At 34.1% G+C, this 15929-nt stretch overlaps 2 protein-coding genes across 3 annotated transcripts; both read left to right on the forward strand.

The window, feature by feature from the left end:
* The first annotated feature begins 1562 nt into the window (after positions 1 to 1562).
* Positions 1563 to 3824, forward strand: LOC108333101 (pentatricopeptide repeat-containing protein At4g21065). The gene has a single exon (XM_017568436.2). It carries the CDS (start codon positions 1761 to 1763, stop codon positions 3672 to 3674), a length of 1914 nt encoding a protein of 637 aa, XP_017423925.1. The 5' UTR covers positions 1563 to 1760; the 3' UTR covers positions 3675 to 3824.
* A 472-nt stretch (positions 3825 to 4296) lies between these two features.
* LOC108334095 (golgin candidate 5) lies at positions 4297 to 15420 on the forward strand. Of its 2 annotated transcripts, none has more exons than XM_052870643.1 (20): positions 4297 to 4656; positions 4963 to 5143; positions 5330 to 6342; positions 7433 to 7504; positions 8154 to 8228; positions 10485 to 10599; positions 11202 to 11263; positions 11362 to 11409; positions 11778 to 12062; positions 12155 to 12214; positions 12314 to 12397; positions 12488 to 12553; positions 12641 to 12739; positions 12821 to 13039; positions 13440 to 13554; positions 13632 to 13852; positions 14083 to 14142; positions 14225 to 14338; positions 14792 to 14866; positions 14996 to 15420. In XM_052870643.1, the coding sequence occupies exons 2-20, from the start codon at positions 4996 to 4998 to the stop codon at positions 15029 to 15031; spliced, it is 2967 nt and encodes a 988-aa protein (XP_052726603.1). In that variant the 5' UTR covers positions 4297 to 4656; positions 4963 to 4995; the 3' UTR covers positions 15032 to 15420. The 2 variants fall into 2 exon arrangements, with proteins under 2 accessions (XP_052726603.1, XP_017425226.1); XM_017569737.2 differs by having other exon boundaries at positions 4298 to 4656; positions 4988 to 5143.
* Positions 15421 to 15929: the final 509 nt, after the last annotated feature.

Genomic DNA, 15929 nt, shown 5'->3' on the forward strand with positions numbered 1-15929 from the left:
GCCTTTGACAGGTGCCCACCCGCCCAGCTTGGAGGAGGGGAAGGACAACCACCGAAACAGTTATGATTTTTAAAACTTATATATTGTATATAAAGTTGTATGCATGTTGTATAGTACTGTATATATGTCTCTATTTTATACATATTTATAGTATTGCATATCTGTCTCTATTTTATACATATTGAAAGGCTTTATTCCAACGGTATTGTAGAACAAGTAGAACAATAAATGATATACATGATTTTTATTTATTTTGAGGTGCTGCCCAGAATGTTACTTTTACTTCTGTCATTGTTTAATCATAATCACACAATTATTATACACTTCTTTAGTAATTACGGTCTCGAACGATCTCAGCTAGAGAAATAAATATGTAACACTCTAAGTTAATAAAAATTGATAATTAATTTAAACTAACTCATAATTTGGAAAATTAATGATAAACCTACATACATAAAGGCTATAAGTATTATAATATTTTTCAATATATATATATATATATATTGATGTAATATTGATAATATATTTATACATAGGGATGTAAAATTTTAATTAACAATTAAGATGCTAATGATAATTACATATCAAATAATAAATATTCCTTTAAGATGCATTAATATTTACACCATAAATATTGAATGCAATACCAGTCCTCCTTTGGGATTACTAGCACATACATTACAAGCTCAATATTCTCTTATATTGTAAAATAAATTAATTTATACAAGCATAATGTTGTTTCAATCAATTAATTTTAAAATATACATAAAAAAATAAAATAAACTATAATCATCTAATCATGATTGAGTAATTAATTTGAAAAATATATAAAAGATCTTTTATCAATTGTTGAAGGTGGTATCAATTATTCATATAAAATTGTTGTACATTGGACAATTATTTTATGGTGTATATCAAATAAAAAGATTATTATAAATAATATGAATTATTTCATAACAGAGATTTACGACATCGAATCATAATGTTTAAGTCTATACTCTTAAATATAAAAAAATTACACCATAACTATCAAATATAAGTTTTAAGGTTGTGACAAAACATTTGATACAACAATTTATAATTAATATTTGAACAAAATTAACTGACTAAATTTATATGGTCTATAACCCATGAATGATTAATTTTTATGAATTTTAAAATGTAATTAGGCATACTTATTTTATTAGTTACTCACAGTAACTAATTAATAAATCTTCAAATTCTAATTTATTTCCATCATGCAACATTATAAAGTAATTATTACAAGTTTATTTTACCACGTACATTATTATTGGGTATAAGTTAATTTTAAAAAATAGTTCCTGTATCCTATCACATATTTATTTTTAAATTTAAAAAACTAAAATATTTTGAATTAATATCAATTACATTTAAATTTCAAAGACTAAAAATATATTTAATTATAACCATTTCGAATCAATAACCGTTAAACTATTATATTTTATCATAATTAATTAAGTTGTATTTATTTATTATCATTAGTTTTACTTTTTTAAATGTAACACATTTAGTTTCTAATTAATTTTTCTGGGTTACGCTCTTTCATTTTCTCTATTTCTATCATATGAACTGAACCATGCAAGCCATTAGCATGGTCTAAATGTAGAGCGATGCAGAAGCATGTTTGACCGTGATCGAAGGCGATGCAGAGATAGAAATCACCGAAGCCAGATATGATGAGGCTGTAACAGAACACTTGCGAAACCACTCGAAATGAATGCTACTCTTTCTGTTCCTTTATGAAGACGCAGGAAACCTCAAGAATCCTTTCTACATTTTCATTCTCTTTCAAAATCTTCCTCGTTTCACCGTCTTATTTCCAACCCCGACTCTTGTACTGTTCGTTTGCCACACCGCAAATCCCTCAACACTACCCTTTTACTTCACGCCACGCCCAAGTTCAATCATTTCCTTTATCACCATCTAATCACTACTGTTACGCTTTGCTACTTGAGTCTTGTATCTCTGTCAAGGCGTTAGGACCTGGGAAACAACTCCACGCCCGATTGTGTCAACTGGGTATTGCTCACAATCAAGATTTGGCCACCAAACTGGTCAATTTTTACAGCGTTTGTAACTCTATTCGGAATGCCCATCAGCTGTTCGATCAAATTCCCAAAGGGAATTTGTTTCTTTGGAACGTCTTGATTCGGGCTTATGCGTGGAATGGGCCCCACGAGGTTGCCATTTCACTTTACCATCAGATGCTTGAGTATGGGCTCAAGCCCGATAATTTCACTCTCCCATTTGTTCTCAAAGCGTGCTCTGCACTCTCCACAATTGGAGAGGGAAGGATCATTCACGAGCGTGTGATACGAACTGGGTGGGAGAGGGATGTGTTTGTTGGTGCAGCTCTTGTTGACATGTATGCCAAATGTGGTTGTGTGGTCGATGCCCGTCACGTGTTTGATAAATTTTTTGAGAGAGATGCTGTGTTATGGAACTCCATGCTGGCAGCTTATGCTCAAAATGGACACCCTGACGAATCGCTTTCTCTATGCCGCGAGATGGCGGCAACGAGTGTAAGACCCACCGAGGCAACTTTAGTCACTGTGATTTCATCTTCAGCTGATATTGCCTGTCTTCCTCATGGAAGGGAGATTCATGGATTTGGTTGGAGACATGGGTTTCAATCCAATGACAAGGTCAAAACTGCTTTGATAGACATGTATGCAAAATGTGGTTCTGTAAAAGTTGCTAGTATCTTGTTCGAGCGGCTTAGGGAGAAAAGGGTTGTATCTTGGAATGCTATTATTACTGGCTGTGCGATGCATGGTCTTGTTGTTGACGCTTTGGACTTGTTTGAGAGAATGAGGGAAGAGGCTCAGCCCGATCATATAACCTTTGTTGGTGTTCTTGCAGCTTGCAGCCGAGGGCGTTTGCTTGATGAAGGGCGAGCACTGTATAAGTTGATGGTGAAGGATTACTGTATCAACCCCACCGTTCAACACTACACATGCATGGTTGATCTCCTTGGTCACTGTGGTCAACTGGATGAGGCGTATGATCTTATAAGACGAATGGACGTAACGGCAGATTCCGGTGTATGGGGTGCTTTACTGAATTCATGCAAAACCCATGGGAATGTGGAGTTAGGAGAGGTGGCTTTGGAGAAATTAATCGAACTTGAACCCGATGACTCTGGTAATTATGTGATTTTGGCTAACATGTATGCTCAATCAGGTAAGTGGGAAGGAGTTGCTAGATTGAGGCAGTTAATGATAGATAAAGGAATAAAGAAAAACATTGCTTGTAGCTGGATTGAAGTAAAGAACAAGGTCTATGCATTTCTTTCTGGAGATGTTTCACACCCAAATTCTGGTGCAATATATGCAGAGTTAAAGAGGTTAGAAGGACTAATGCGAGAAGCTGGATATGCCCCTGATACAGGATCTGTCTTCCATGATGTGGAGGAAGACGAGAAGGCAGACATGGTGTGCAGTCACAGCGAAAGACTAGCTATTGCATTTGGACTCATAAGTACATTGCCAGGGACCAGGCTTTTGATAACAAAGAATCTTCGGATTTGTGAAGACTGTCATGTTGCAATCAAGTTCATCTCGAAAATCACGGAGAGGGAGATAACTGTGAGAGACGTCAATCGCTATCATAATTTTAATCATGGCCTGTGTTCCTGTGGTGACTATTGGTGAAGAAGCTTTCTTAACTTTGCAAAATGTCATTCACTACAATTTTTAAAGCAAACGACATTTTATACGATAAAAGACTGTACTGTTGGTTTTTGTAAAATTAGGAACTGAGTTTATCAGTATTTATAATTTCAATGGCTAATATTAGAGGCTCATTTTTTAGGAATTATTTGAATGTGAAAAATGAGTATATTCTTTCTCCGGGAGATATTGTAAACTCATAAACTAAACTACTCCTCAATCTCTTAATCACGTTCTTTAAAATTTGAATGGAGTGTATTTTTATGTTGTCAATTTATATAATCGAAATCGAAACGTTCATTCTTAAACAGTAATGATTTATGTAGTTGTAATTTTTTTATTTTATCCAAACAAACCACTTAATATTTTCAATACAAAATAATTTAAATTCCAAATATTAATAAACCTTATAAAATGGAAGCTATTTTTCGCGCATAAAATTACTGTATTTTGATTCAAATAACTGTTTCAGGTTTTTCTGTCATTAAAAAAAAATCTTATTTGTATTATTTTTTTTTTATTGCATCGTATTTATATTTTCTATTCTACCCTATTGAAACATGCAAATAAGAAGTTATGTATCTATCAACAAATTACGCCCACCCTACTCATCAAAATAATTAATAAAAGAAAAAGAAATGAAAGTAGCCATACGACAGCGTTGCGTTCGCCCCCAACCCAACGTGCGAAGAGAAGAAACCTTTAGAATCGCGTTGGAGGAGGATCTGTCATCCCTCGCATAGCATTAGCATTAGTTTTGCAGAATTCATAAAATTGAACATCCATTCCCGCGTTTCTGCAACGCCACTCTCCATTTCTCGTTTTTTATCTCACCGACAACTTTTCTCTCTTTTCGATGATTCAATTGTATTGTAGGTGAAGCTTCGTAATAATTCAGCTATGAGCTCCACCACTTCGAAAGCCACGTCCACGATTTGATTCCTGGATCCATCGCATCATTGAGGTTCGTCTTGCATCTTTTTACTATTGATCTCATTCCTCACCAACTCAACCCCTCTGCATTCGTATCTTCCTTTACAATGATCAGATTTCAGATTTACCTAGCATTTCGCTTTTTCTATTCTCCACTCGGCTTGGTTTTTTAGATGCATAGTTTTTTTCGCGGTGGTGTGGTGCATGAATTGAATTTGACCGTCTTTTCTTTTTGCAATCGATGCTTATCTGAGTTACATTGTTGATGCTTTTTTGGGATCCGGGGTTGGAATAGAGTAGGAATTGAGTGGCGTTTTTAATTGTTAATGTGCATCAGGGTTCGGTTTTGTTTTGGTTTGTAGCTTTCGCGATGGCGTGGTTTAGTGGGAAAAAATCGTGGGGGAACTTCCCCGATTTGGCGGGAGCCGTTAATAAGCTTCAGGAGAGTGTGAAGAATATTGAGAAGAATTTTGATTCCGCTCTTGGCTTCGAAGAGAAGGCTGAGTCCAGCAATGAAGGTACTTAATGGCAGTTCCTAGCATTTCTTTGTCGTGTGTGAATTTTATGATAGAGGTAGATGTGAAGTTCATTAACTGTTGTGAGATTTGAGTTTTGAATTTTTTGATTAGATGTGTTTTCTCTATGTGGGGATTTCTCGGTTTTGACACTGATTGGAGCTATATCGTTTGGTTTTTGAATTCTAGATGCTGGGTCATGGCCTATATCTACCGACACGAAAGCCATATTTAATCCTGTCATGGCCTTTATGGGGAACAAAAGCGAGGAATCTGCAGAAGAAATGTCTGAAAAAGATGAATCCTCTCAACGAGATTCTGAAACTGAGAAGTTACCAGAAGTGCCAGAGTCTCTGGATCATACACCAGTGGACGAAGGAAACAAGGCCCTTGAAACTGATAATGAAGTCCATGTGGGAGATGAAGAAATCACTGCCCAAGAAGAAAATAAAATGCTTAAGAAAGAAGAAGATGGTGAGCATACAGAGTCAGCAGCGGATGAAACAATTGAACAGAATTTGGATCATGGAAAGGAGGAACACCACTCACTGGAGATGCCTGTTGAATTGACTGAATCCTCTGTTGAGAAAATTGAGAGTTCAGATGCCATAGATCATTCTCAAGAGAAAGAGATTACCAATGAGGGAGGCTTTGAGAGTCCAGTGTCAATGCAACTCACTCCTCTTAGTCCTGCAGACAATGTAGATGAGGCTGTTACTAGTGAGTCTGGTGAATCACATGGTATTAGTGATGGGAATGAAAATTCTCAAGCTGAGACACAAGAGGAGAGTAAAGAAGAGAGGGTACAAGCAGATGAAAGTGTAAAGAGAGTATCTTCTGCTCAACATGAGGCATCGAGTGAAGGTGAGAAAAGAGATGATACTGACACTTCTGTTCTACAGTCTGTGGCTTCGGATGAAGCCAGTAACTCTGATCAATCAAGTATTGAACAGTTGCCCAGTGGTACTCCAAATGAATCTTCTAAGGTGGTAAATGTAGAGTTTTTACCTGAAAATGAAACAACTGCAGAAGAACATGAAAGCGACCACTTTGCCCATGATGTTGAAACTGACATGAAAGTGCATCATATAAGATCTGAAAGAACTATTTCTGACTCTGGTGCCATGATTGAACTAGAGAGGGTTAAAAGGGAAATGAAAATGATGGAAGCTGCCCTACAAGGTGCTGCAAGACAGGCTCAGGTATTTCATTTAGTGCATGTTATCATGGCAGCTTTTGTATGTTTTTGTTGCAAGATCTCGTAATATCACAAGAAGATCTAAGCACTACATCATCTCTAGGTAGGCTTTTTCTTGGTCTGTTTTACGTTTTGTCTTGGTTAGGGTCTATGTGTTTGTAGAACCAAGCTTTTTTCCTAGACTATATATTTTCCCAAGCTTCTCTTACATAAAACAGAAGTCATGAAGATTATTAAGTGGTGTAAAAATAGTTTAGTTACTAATTCACTTTGTCAAAAGGAAATTTTCTTAGTCTTTTTTTAACCGATTGAGAAGTGATCATAAAAAATTGTTTGTTTTTAGTATTAGCAAGAAAAGGATTTGGGATTCATATTGTTTTTTTAAGGAGATTTTTTTTTCTTTTTAGTTGAAAAGTGAGAACTATGATGAATGATGGCTTGATCTCTAGATAGACTTTGTCTAGTTAAGAAGTTTTGTGGGCTCATTGTCTTTTTTTTTTCTTGGTTAAGATCATTTTATATATATGTGAGTGTTTGTGTGTACACTTAATATTCTAAGACAACACTTTCCCTCAAGCTGGTGAATGGATATCTATCATTCCGAGCTTGAATGTGAGATCATAAACTTGTAGTGGAAAGATCTTTGGTAAACAAATATGCTAACTGAAGCCTAGATGGGACATAAAAAGTGGTGATAAGGCCACTATCTAGGTTCTCTTTAATAAAGTGCCTATCTATCTTGTGTTTGGTCCTATTGTGCCGAAGTGGATTGTGAACAATGCTTATAGTTGACTTATTATTACAATAAAGAATCCTAGGCTCTTCACAATAAAGATAGTGCAGATTGATGGTGTAAAAGAGGCTTCTAATTCACCCTTTTGTAAATATGCTTTCTTGCTCCTCTACACCCCTTTTCTTTTGCTATAATCACCTAAAATCTTTCGTCTTTCTTAATAGATAAAGGTAGTTCAATTTAATGTTCCAATATATTCAAGAAGTTGCTTATAATTATACTCGTTTTCTATATGCTTTTTTGTGGCCATTATAATGTTGGATATCTTATTACATTTTCATAATCTTGGTTCCCTTTGTAGGCCAAAGCTGATGACATTGCAAAATTGATGAATGAAAATGAACAATTAAAATCCGTGATTGAGGATTTCAAGGTATATATTTACTTTTTCAATACCTAGCAGTAGCTTTGTGCGATGTTTTGATTTAATACAACTTTTTATCGTTACTTCCTGAACCTTGGTATTTGTCATGTCATCTGTGTATTCACATCTGTCTATTAAATATTTAAACCTAATCTTTCTTGCACATGTAGCATTAGAAGCTAATCATTGATCCTATATGCCATTTCTAAGACACGATCTTGCATTGACAAACAACAAATGAATTGGCTAACTGAGCGACCAACATGGAATACTAATATCATGAAAAAGTAGAAGTCAAACATGTTTATTTGTCAATGATAGATGGTGTGGCTCAGTAGACATTTTTTTCAAAATCTAGTTTTCCTTCCTTGATTAATTTTGTGTCAGGTGTAGGTGATAAGAAATTTATTGAAGGTGAATTTTTTTACATGATATTGTCTGTGTTGTAATTTTCTGGATATTTCATGTTGTATACTATTTATGATGTAACAATTTTTCTTTGCACATCTTTCTATGAAGATACCTTTGGTGTTTTTGTAAGTTAATTAGCGCATGTCCCTGTTCCCTACTTTTATTTCTCATCTTATTTTGTGTTGTTCTCTGCTGCATCCATTTCCTCTGGAATATTTATATTTCATTGCTGATAATTGTGTAACAGAGAAAATCCAATGAGGCAGAAGTTGAGTCTTTGCGAGAGGAATACCATCAGAGAGTTGCAACTCTTGAAAGAAAGGTATCACTTGTGTAAAGACCCATAATTTGTCAAATTTTAAATTAAGTTATATACATACATACATATATATACATACATACATACATACATATATATATATATATATATATATATATATATATGGTTTATTATTTTGTTTTAATGTGAGATATGTGTGAGTTGTTTTTAATTAAAAATAGGAAGAGTAAATATAGTTGTAAAAATTAATTATTTAATCAAGAAAATATAGATATATTTCAAAGAAGAAATAAAATTTACAAAAGTTAATTATTTAATTTTTTTTCCTAGCATGAGGTTTACAAAAAAATTGCAAGTGGACAATTTTATCGTACTAATGTCAATTAAAAAAAATTAAATTAACATAACCAGTCATCACTGACAATTAAGAGGAAATATGATTATAAAACTGTAGGTTACTTATTAAAAAGAGGAGGGTGAACATAATAGGGCAACATCAGAATTGTGAGAAAAACAAAAGTGATTTAGAAATTCAGAGACGAGGTTGAACGGAAATATAGAAAGGAGTAGGTGTTGAAGAGAAGGAAATTGTAGGAAGTTTAGTTCAGAAACTGAAAATAAAGCTAAGGGAAGTATTTTTTGTAATTGATTATTTTTATTATAATTGTTTTATGTTATTGTTAGAATTACAGTGAAAGAGTTGAGAATCCTTGGAAAGTGAAAAATATTTTCAGAGCATGTGATTTGAGTGTTTCAGGACTGATAAGGAATATAGGGGAGGTTTTTTATTGTTATTATTTTGGTCATAATTATAGTTAGAACTAGAGAAAAGAAAAGATGTTAATTTTTTGAAGGAGAAAAGGTATTTTGTGACAACATGTGATAGTTATGTGTTCGAAGATTGGTGTGGAATACAAAGAAATATTTAGTTAATGTTGGAGGAATAGTTGGGTTGAGGTTTTGTAGTATCTTAAGAAAAATTTGATTCATAAAATTAGAAGAATAAATTATAATGATGTAGGATACATTAAGAAAGAGGATGCAATTTTGATAAATATAAATATTTGGTTAGTGAAGTTGATAGTTAGTTAATATGATATTCTTAAATTTGTTCAGATGGTTGTTGTGATTTTGATAATGTTTTATTTAATCTTCCGTATATATTTTGATATTCAAAATTCAATAGTAATAATTAACTAATACAAATGCAAATAAAAATAGTGGAATGTTACAACTTCGTAAATCTTATTTGTTTTTGTGCATACTTATCAGTAGTATAACTAAGATGCATAATTCAAAAGTTGTGTATAGTCTATACAGAGAAGTTATGGTTGACTTTTTCATCACAGAAACTAACCTAGCTAGGGACAACTGATAAAACTACTATTAAGGGTCACATGTTTTCCTTTTAATGCTTACTTTTCATTTCAGATGTTCTTAAGTTTCTTGTCATACAAGTGCATAGCTGGCACAGATGCCATATAGGTTGCAAAGTCAGTCTTTTTAGGGATGAACTTTCGCTTATGAAGAACCAACTCCAACATGGTCACAGGGAAACGATTAATATCTAAAATATAGAATAGAGGGACATTGCTTGTTTATATAGTCAACATGACAAAGATCTCATTTATATATTTCGTAAAACAAATTTGTGAAGTTTTACAATTTTCATGTAATAATGGATCATCAGAATACTAAGAAACATGTATTCTAGTACTAAAAATAACTACTTAAGTCTTATGAAAATGTACCTCACAAAAAGAAAGTCGAGTCTAGCAATATTTATGACATTAGTTGTTTTATTATTATTATTATTATTATTATTATTTTTAATATAATAGCAGTGTTTAGGAAGTGTTTAGTTTCTTTGGTTGTGTTGGAGGGTGTCCAATATGTATCAAAGAGGTGTATCACCTGAAATATTTCTTTTATTGTGACCTGGTTGAGAGATGTTGGAAACAAGTGGAAGGGTTGACAAGTGTGTGTCCAAAAATGTCAGTTATGCTGAGACGATATTCTATGGAGGTGCTGCTGCTTCCTGCATCATTTGCTTTGTTTAGAAGCAATGCTTCAGTTATTCTTTGATATGCTGTTCTATTTTTTTTTGTATAGCAGTCAAATTCTTGCAATGTTAGTGCATTCAATAAACAAGAAGTTTCCATGGAAGCAGAGACGATGAATTATAATTTCAATGTTATAACATGAGCATCTAAAGCATTGGGGATTGGTGTTAGAAATTCATTTCTAGTTTGAGCTACAGTTATGGGATTTTATAATTTTTTTGGTGTTTAATTACAGGTTTACGCTCTCACCAAGGAGAGGGATACACTTCGCCGAGACCAGAGTAAAAAAATTGATGCGGCTGCTCTCTTGAAAGAAAAGGATGAGATAATTACCCAAGTAATGGCAGAAGGTACCACAGTCTAAAATTAAACCTAAATTTGTATCATCCAGGCTCTGGGGCCACAAAATCATATATTTTGTTATTTTTGTCTCTTTGGGGTTGACTATGTGGATGATTCTTTTAGATGTATGTTCTTTGGATCTTTAACATGGATATCCTTAGTTTATGAGAGTAGTAAATGCTTTGTATGCACTTTTACTCGGGCCTAGAATTTCTGCATAGCTGCATTTAATTTAGTGTGTTAAATTTAGGAAATGGAAAGTAAGATCTTGTCTAGAATTCATTTAAGATTTTCATAGTTCTAGAGTAATAAATGCTTTGTAAACCCCTTTACTCGGACTTGGCATTTTGCATACCTTTATTGTTTGGCTTGGTTGAAAGCTTTGAACAAGGTCTATAGGAGAGCTAGATTTTAAAATTGAGGAAGGCTGATGTTACATTATAAAATTGTGTGTGAAATGTTACTTTTCATTGTTTTGGTTGGAAATTAATAATTTCTTCTGAAGGGCTTTTCGGTTGTAATTAAAACATTTATCCATTGAAGCATGGAGTGGTTTAATTGTGGAGACTATAAAGGCTCTTTCTTCATATTAGACTGTCTCTCATCCCAGGTGAAGAGCTTTCAAAAAAGCAGGCTACTCAAGAATCCACAATTAGGAAACTAAGGGCTCAGGTATGCAGACTATTTGTTGTATTTCCCACAATCTTCAATCGTATATATACCTACATATTGTTACAAATCTCTTAATTATTTTTTTTTATGAAAGCTAGATCAGAGATCTCGAGGAGGAGAAGAAAGGTTTGACTACTAAACTTCAGGTGATGGAATTATTCTGAAAGCATTATTAGAAGTTATTATTTGCTGGTGGTATCTTTTGAATGAAAATTAACCATGGATCTAGGAATTGGAAAGTTTATGGGTAGAGCTTTATCTTTACTTTTCGGGTGCAGATTGTTTATCTTTTTGCAAAAGGTGTTCTTCTGTAGTTTGATTATAAAAATCCCATCTTACTGTTTATAATTTAAATTCATATTATTTTTCAGGGTAATTATCATTTATAGTTGTGTGCTACTGTAGAGTTGTGAACAATCTTCTATATCATTGGAAATGTCATTCTTTTTTGGAGTAGCATGTGTTGACGATCCTTATATTTACTAATACTTTTGGTTAATGCCATGCAAACCAGGTAGAGGAGAATAAAGTAGAAAGTATCAAGAAGGACAAGACAGCTACAGAGAAGTTGCTGCAAGAAACGATAGAAAAACACCAAAATGAAATTGCAGCACAGAAAGAATATTATACAAATGCTTTGGCTGCTGCTAAGGAAGCTGAAGCATTAGCCGAGGCTCGTGTGAACAATGAAGCAAGAACTGAGCTAGAAAGTCGTTTGAGAGAAGCCGAGGAACGCGAATCTATGCTAGTTCAGGCACTTGAAGAATTGAGGCAAACATTAAGTAGAAAGGAACAACAGGTTTCTCTGTTATTTTCTGACCTTTCTTTTTACGGAATTAACTTTCTCAAGATGCTATTTTCAGTTTTAATGTTTTCTTTGTCTATTTTTAGGCTGTCTTCAAAGAAGACATGCTTCGCAGGGACATTGAGGATCTTCAAAAACGTTATCAGGTCTGCTCTCACTCTTTCTGCTTGTATTTGTTACAAATAAGTTTTAGCCACTTTATTTGTGCTTTAGGTAGTTGTTATAGTTTGGTTGGGTTTCTCTAGGCAAGTGAAAGACGGTGTGAGGAACTGATTACCCAAGTTCCTGAATCCACAAGGCCACTTTTAAGGCAAATTGAAGCCATGCAGGTTCATACACATGATTCGGCATTACTCTTCCTTCTGTTTTTTATAGGTTTTGTTCCATGTGATCTGTACTATACTTTCACTTTATAACAGGAAACAAATGCCCGAAGAGCTGAAGCTTGGGCAGCTGTTGAAAGAACTCTCAATTCTCGACTTCAGGTCAGTAGAATACTTTTTTAATTTAATTTTGGAAACTTTCTCCCTAGATATTATTGTATTTCTCCATCTTTTCCTATGGACTCTCAGGAAGCTGAGGCTAAAGCTGCAACTGCAGAGGAAAGAGAGCGATCTGTGAATGAACGCTTATCTCAGACCTTGTCTCGAATTAATGTCCTTGAGGCTCAGGTTTTGTAATTTCTCCAGTGAAATCGCATGTTTAATGGCAACTTCGTGTATGTGACTTTTTGCTCTAACAATGAATTACAGATTTCCTGTTTAAGAGCAGAACAGACTCAATTAAGTAGGACCCTTGAAAAGGAGAGACAAAGGGCAGCTGAAAGTAGGCAGGAATATCTTGCAGCAAAGGAGGAAGCTGACACTCAAGAAGGTCGTGTGAGACAGCTTGAGGAAGAGATCAGAGACATTAGACAGAAATACAAGCAAGAGTTACAGGAGGCACTGATACATAGGGAGCATCTTCAGCAGGTAGAGCTTTTTGATTATGGATTTCAAATATTGCACTGCAAATATGTTAATGAAGCTCTTGGTTTCTCTTCCGATTAAATTTTCTATCATTTCTCATTTTGTGGGTAATGGGATTACCAGCCAAAGGAGAGATTTGGTTTCATGCTGCATGATCTTTTCTGTAAAAAATTTACAAAATTAAGTCAACTTGCTTTTATGGTGGATGTTTCAACATTATATGGATTAATGGAGTTAATTATATTAGCAAGCTTATTTAGAATATTTGGGCAAATTATGGAACAGAAACAATACATAAAAATGAAAAGAAGAAATAACTAGGTACAGTATTGCTTGCAAGGGTATTGAATTACCTTTGTGATATTTTATCAAGATCCTGAGTTAAGTTCTTAATTTTTGCCAGGAGATAGAAAAAGAAAAGGCTGCTCGATCAGAGCTGGAGAGAACTGCCCGTGTTCATTCTGCTCCATCGTCAGATCAAACTCCCATTACAAAGCAAACTTCTGCTTTTGAGAATGGTGTGATGCTCTGCTTCTCTTTCCATCACTATGGCTGAGTTGTCTGTGATATATGTTTAATATTCTTTATAATGTAGGGAACCTTTCTCGGAAAGTCTCCAGTGCAAGCTCCCTTGGAAGCTTGGAAGAAAGCCACTTTCTGCAAGCATCGTTGGACTCATCTGATAGTATTTCTGATAGGAGAAACCCAGGAGAACTAAGTATGAGTCCTTACTATGTGAAAAGCATGACACTCAGTTCTTTTGAAGCTGCACTTCGTCAGAAGGAGGGTGAACTTGCTTCATACATGTCACGTCTGGTATGATTTTTCTTGCCTTCATTCCCTGTAAACGTTTTGCACCATACATTCTTATTCAGAGCTCGACATTCTCTTATCATTGAGAATTTATCATGATGTTCAAGTAATAGAATTTATAGTTTATCACTAATATAATTTATATTAAGCTGTTGGATCATAAGACAGTGATCTGGATGACCCTTTTTTATTTGGGATACAATGATGATTTATTTTAATAATACAAATTCCAGGCATCACTGGAATCTATCCGCGATTCTCTTGCTGACGAGCTGGTCAAAATGACAGAACAGGTGAATTTTGCTTCCTGTTTACCACTTATGGGTCACGTTCCTTGTCATTAACCATGACATGTATATCATATCTACCCTGCAGTGTGAGAAGTTGCGTGGGGAGGCTGCTGTATTACCTGGCTTACGATCAGAGCTAGAAGCACTAAGGAGGAGGCACTCTGCTGCTTTGGAATTGATGGGCGAACGTGATGAAGAGGTAATTCTAACTTTGCCAACCTCTGCTTTCTTTCTAGGACTAATTTCTTAGACATAATTTGGTTTTTGGATTCCTGACCTAGTGGCCTGCCTGCCTATTCAATCTGTAAGGAAATCACTGCCATCCTATGAACTAATTCTTAAGTTTGTTTTCTGATCATTTTTCTTGTGTTTGAAATACTTTAGGGTCCAGACAAGAGTATGGCACTTCTGAATCGTGACCCATTCAGAAAATCTGAGAAATCAAATGAAAGAAAAACGCTAGACAAACTAGGCCATAAATACAATAATGGGCGAAAGAAAAGAAAATAATTTGTAGGCTTGTAGTTATACTAGGGCATAGGACTTTGATTTGCCAAAATTGTCGTCTTTCCTTTTATTTTTTTGCTTTTATAATGAAAAAGTGATCTATTTTTTAGTTTTCACTGAAAAAAAAAACTTTCAATGTGTTTAGCTGGAGGAACTTCGTGCGGATATTGTAGACTTGAAGGAAATGTACAGAGAACAAGTGAACTTGCTTGTTAATAAGGTATTCTAAACTGGACCTTTTACTCCTTAGATGACCTAGTTTTTTTTTTCTCTTACTTTCCATAAAATGCTTAACCTTTTGTTTTCATCGATATACTTGGATTTATAACCTTAGTGTGTCTTTTTACAGATCCAGCATATGAAACCATCAATGGGTAGCAACTAGTTTGGTTGAAGAAAGGTCTTGGGGAATCGAAAAGGTAAGTATTTGAGATGGTCTTGACATGACCATGTCTCTGGGCTGCGTGTGATGTACATTGGAAATGGTAATATATTGGAATAGTGCCATGGGACTCTGGAGAATGATTCGTTCAGGTCTTCCATCAAAAGTATGTATTTTGTTTGCCTGGCTAACAGATACTGATAGTCATTCTTCTTAAGGGAATGCTGTATAGGCTGTTTTTTTTATACCAAATTCATACTTGGAGAGATCCTTAGAATATTGTTGCTGACTTTGTTCACAATATAGGGTTTTTTTCCTCCCCAAGTGTGTAATGTTCCAAATAAACAAAAGGGAAGCGCTAGCTAAAACCACATTTTTTGTTGGGTTTTGTATTTCTGTATTGCTGAATGAATTTGTATGATTTTATCATAAATTTTGGGTTCGTTATCTATAATTGAGAAGGATAATGATACTTTGATAACATTTTTTTGACAACATTTTAACATAATCTACGTGTCATTCTGAAATTGATCCAAAATTACTCTACAATCAACAATAATAATCATAGACACTAACATGAACCAATTACAGAATAACACGTAAATGATGTTAAAATATTATCAAAAAAATGTTGTCAAAGTATGATTATCCAATTGAAAATATCTTTCATAGTATATTAAAGTATTAAAATGAATTCGTTATCAATGCTTTTTACTATTTTAATATAAATTTGTAATAATAAAGTTCAAAAGAACGTGTTATATACATAAATTTGTAATTGAATAACAATATAAATGATTTTACTATAATAGTGTACTCCTTAATATTTTTTTTTATAGAAAACTGAAAAGCTTAAATTAAAATTTTTACCATATATGACAGTTAATTCATCAAATACTTT

This window comes from Vigna angularis, chromosome 11, assembly GCF_016808095.1.
Source record: "Vigna angularis cultivar LongXiaoDou No.4 chromosome 11, ASM1680809v1, whole genome shotgun sequence".
In the NCBI taxonomy this organism is placed as follows: domain Eukaryota; kingdom Viridiplantae; phylum Streptophyta; class Magnoliopsida; order Fabales; family Fabaceae; genus Vigna; species Vigna angularis.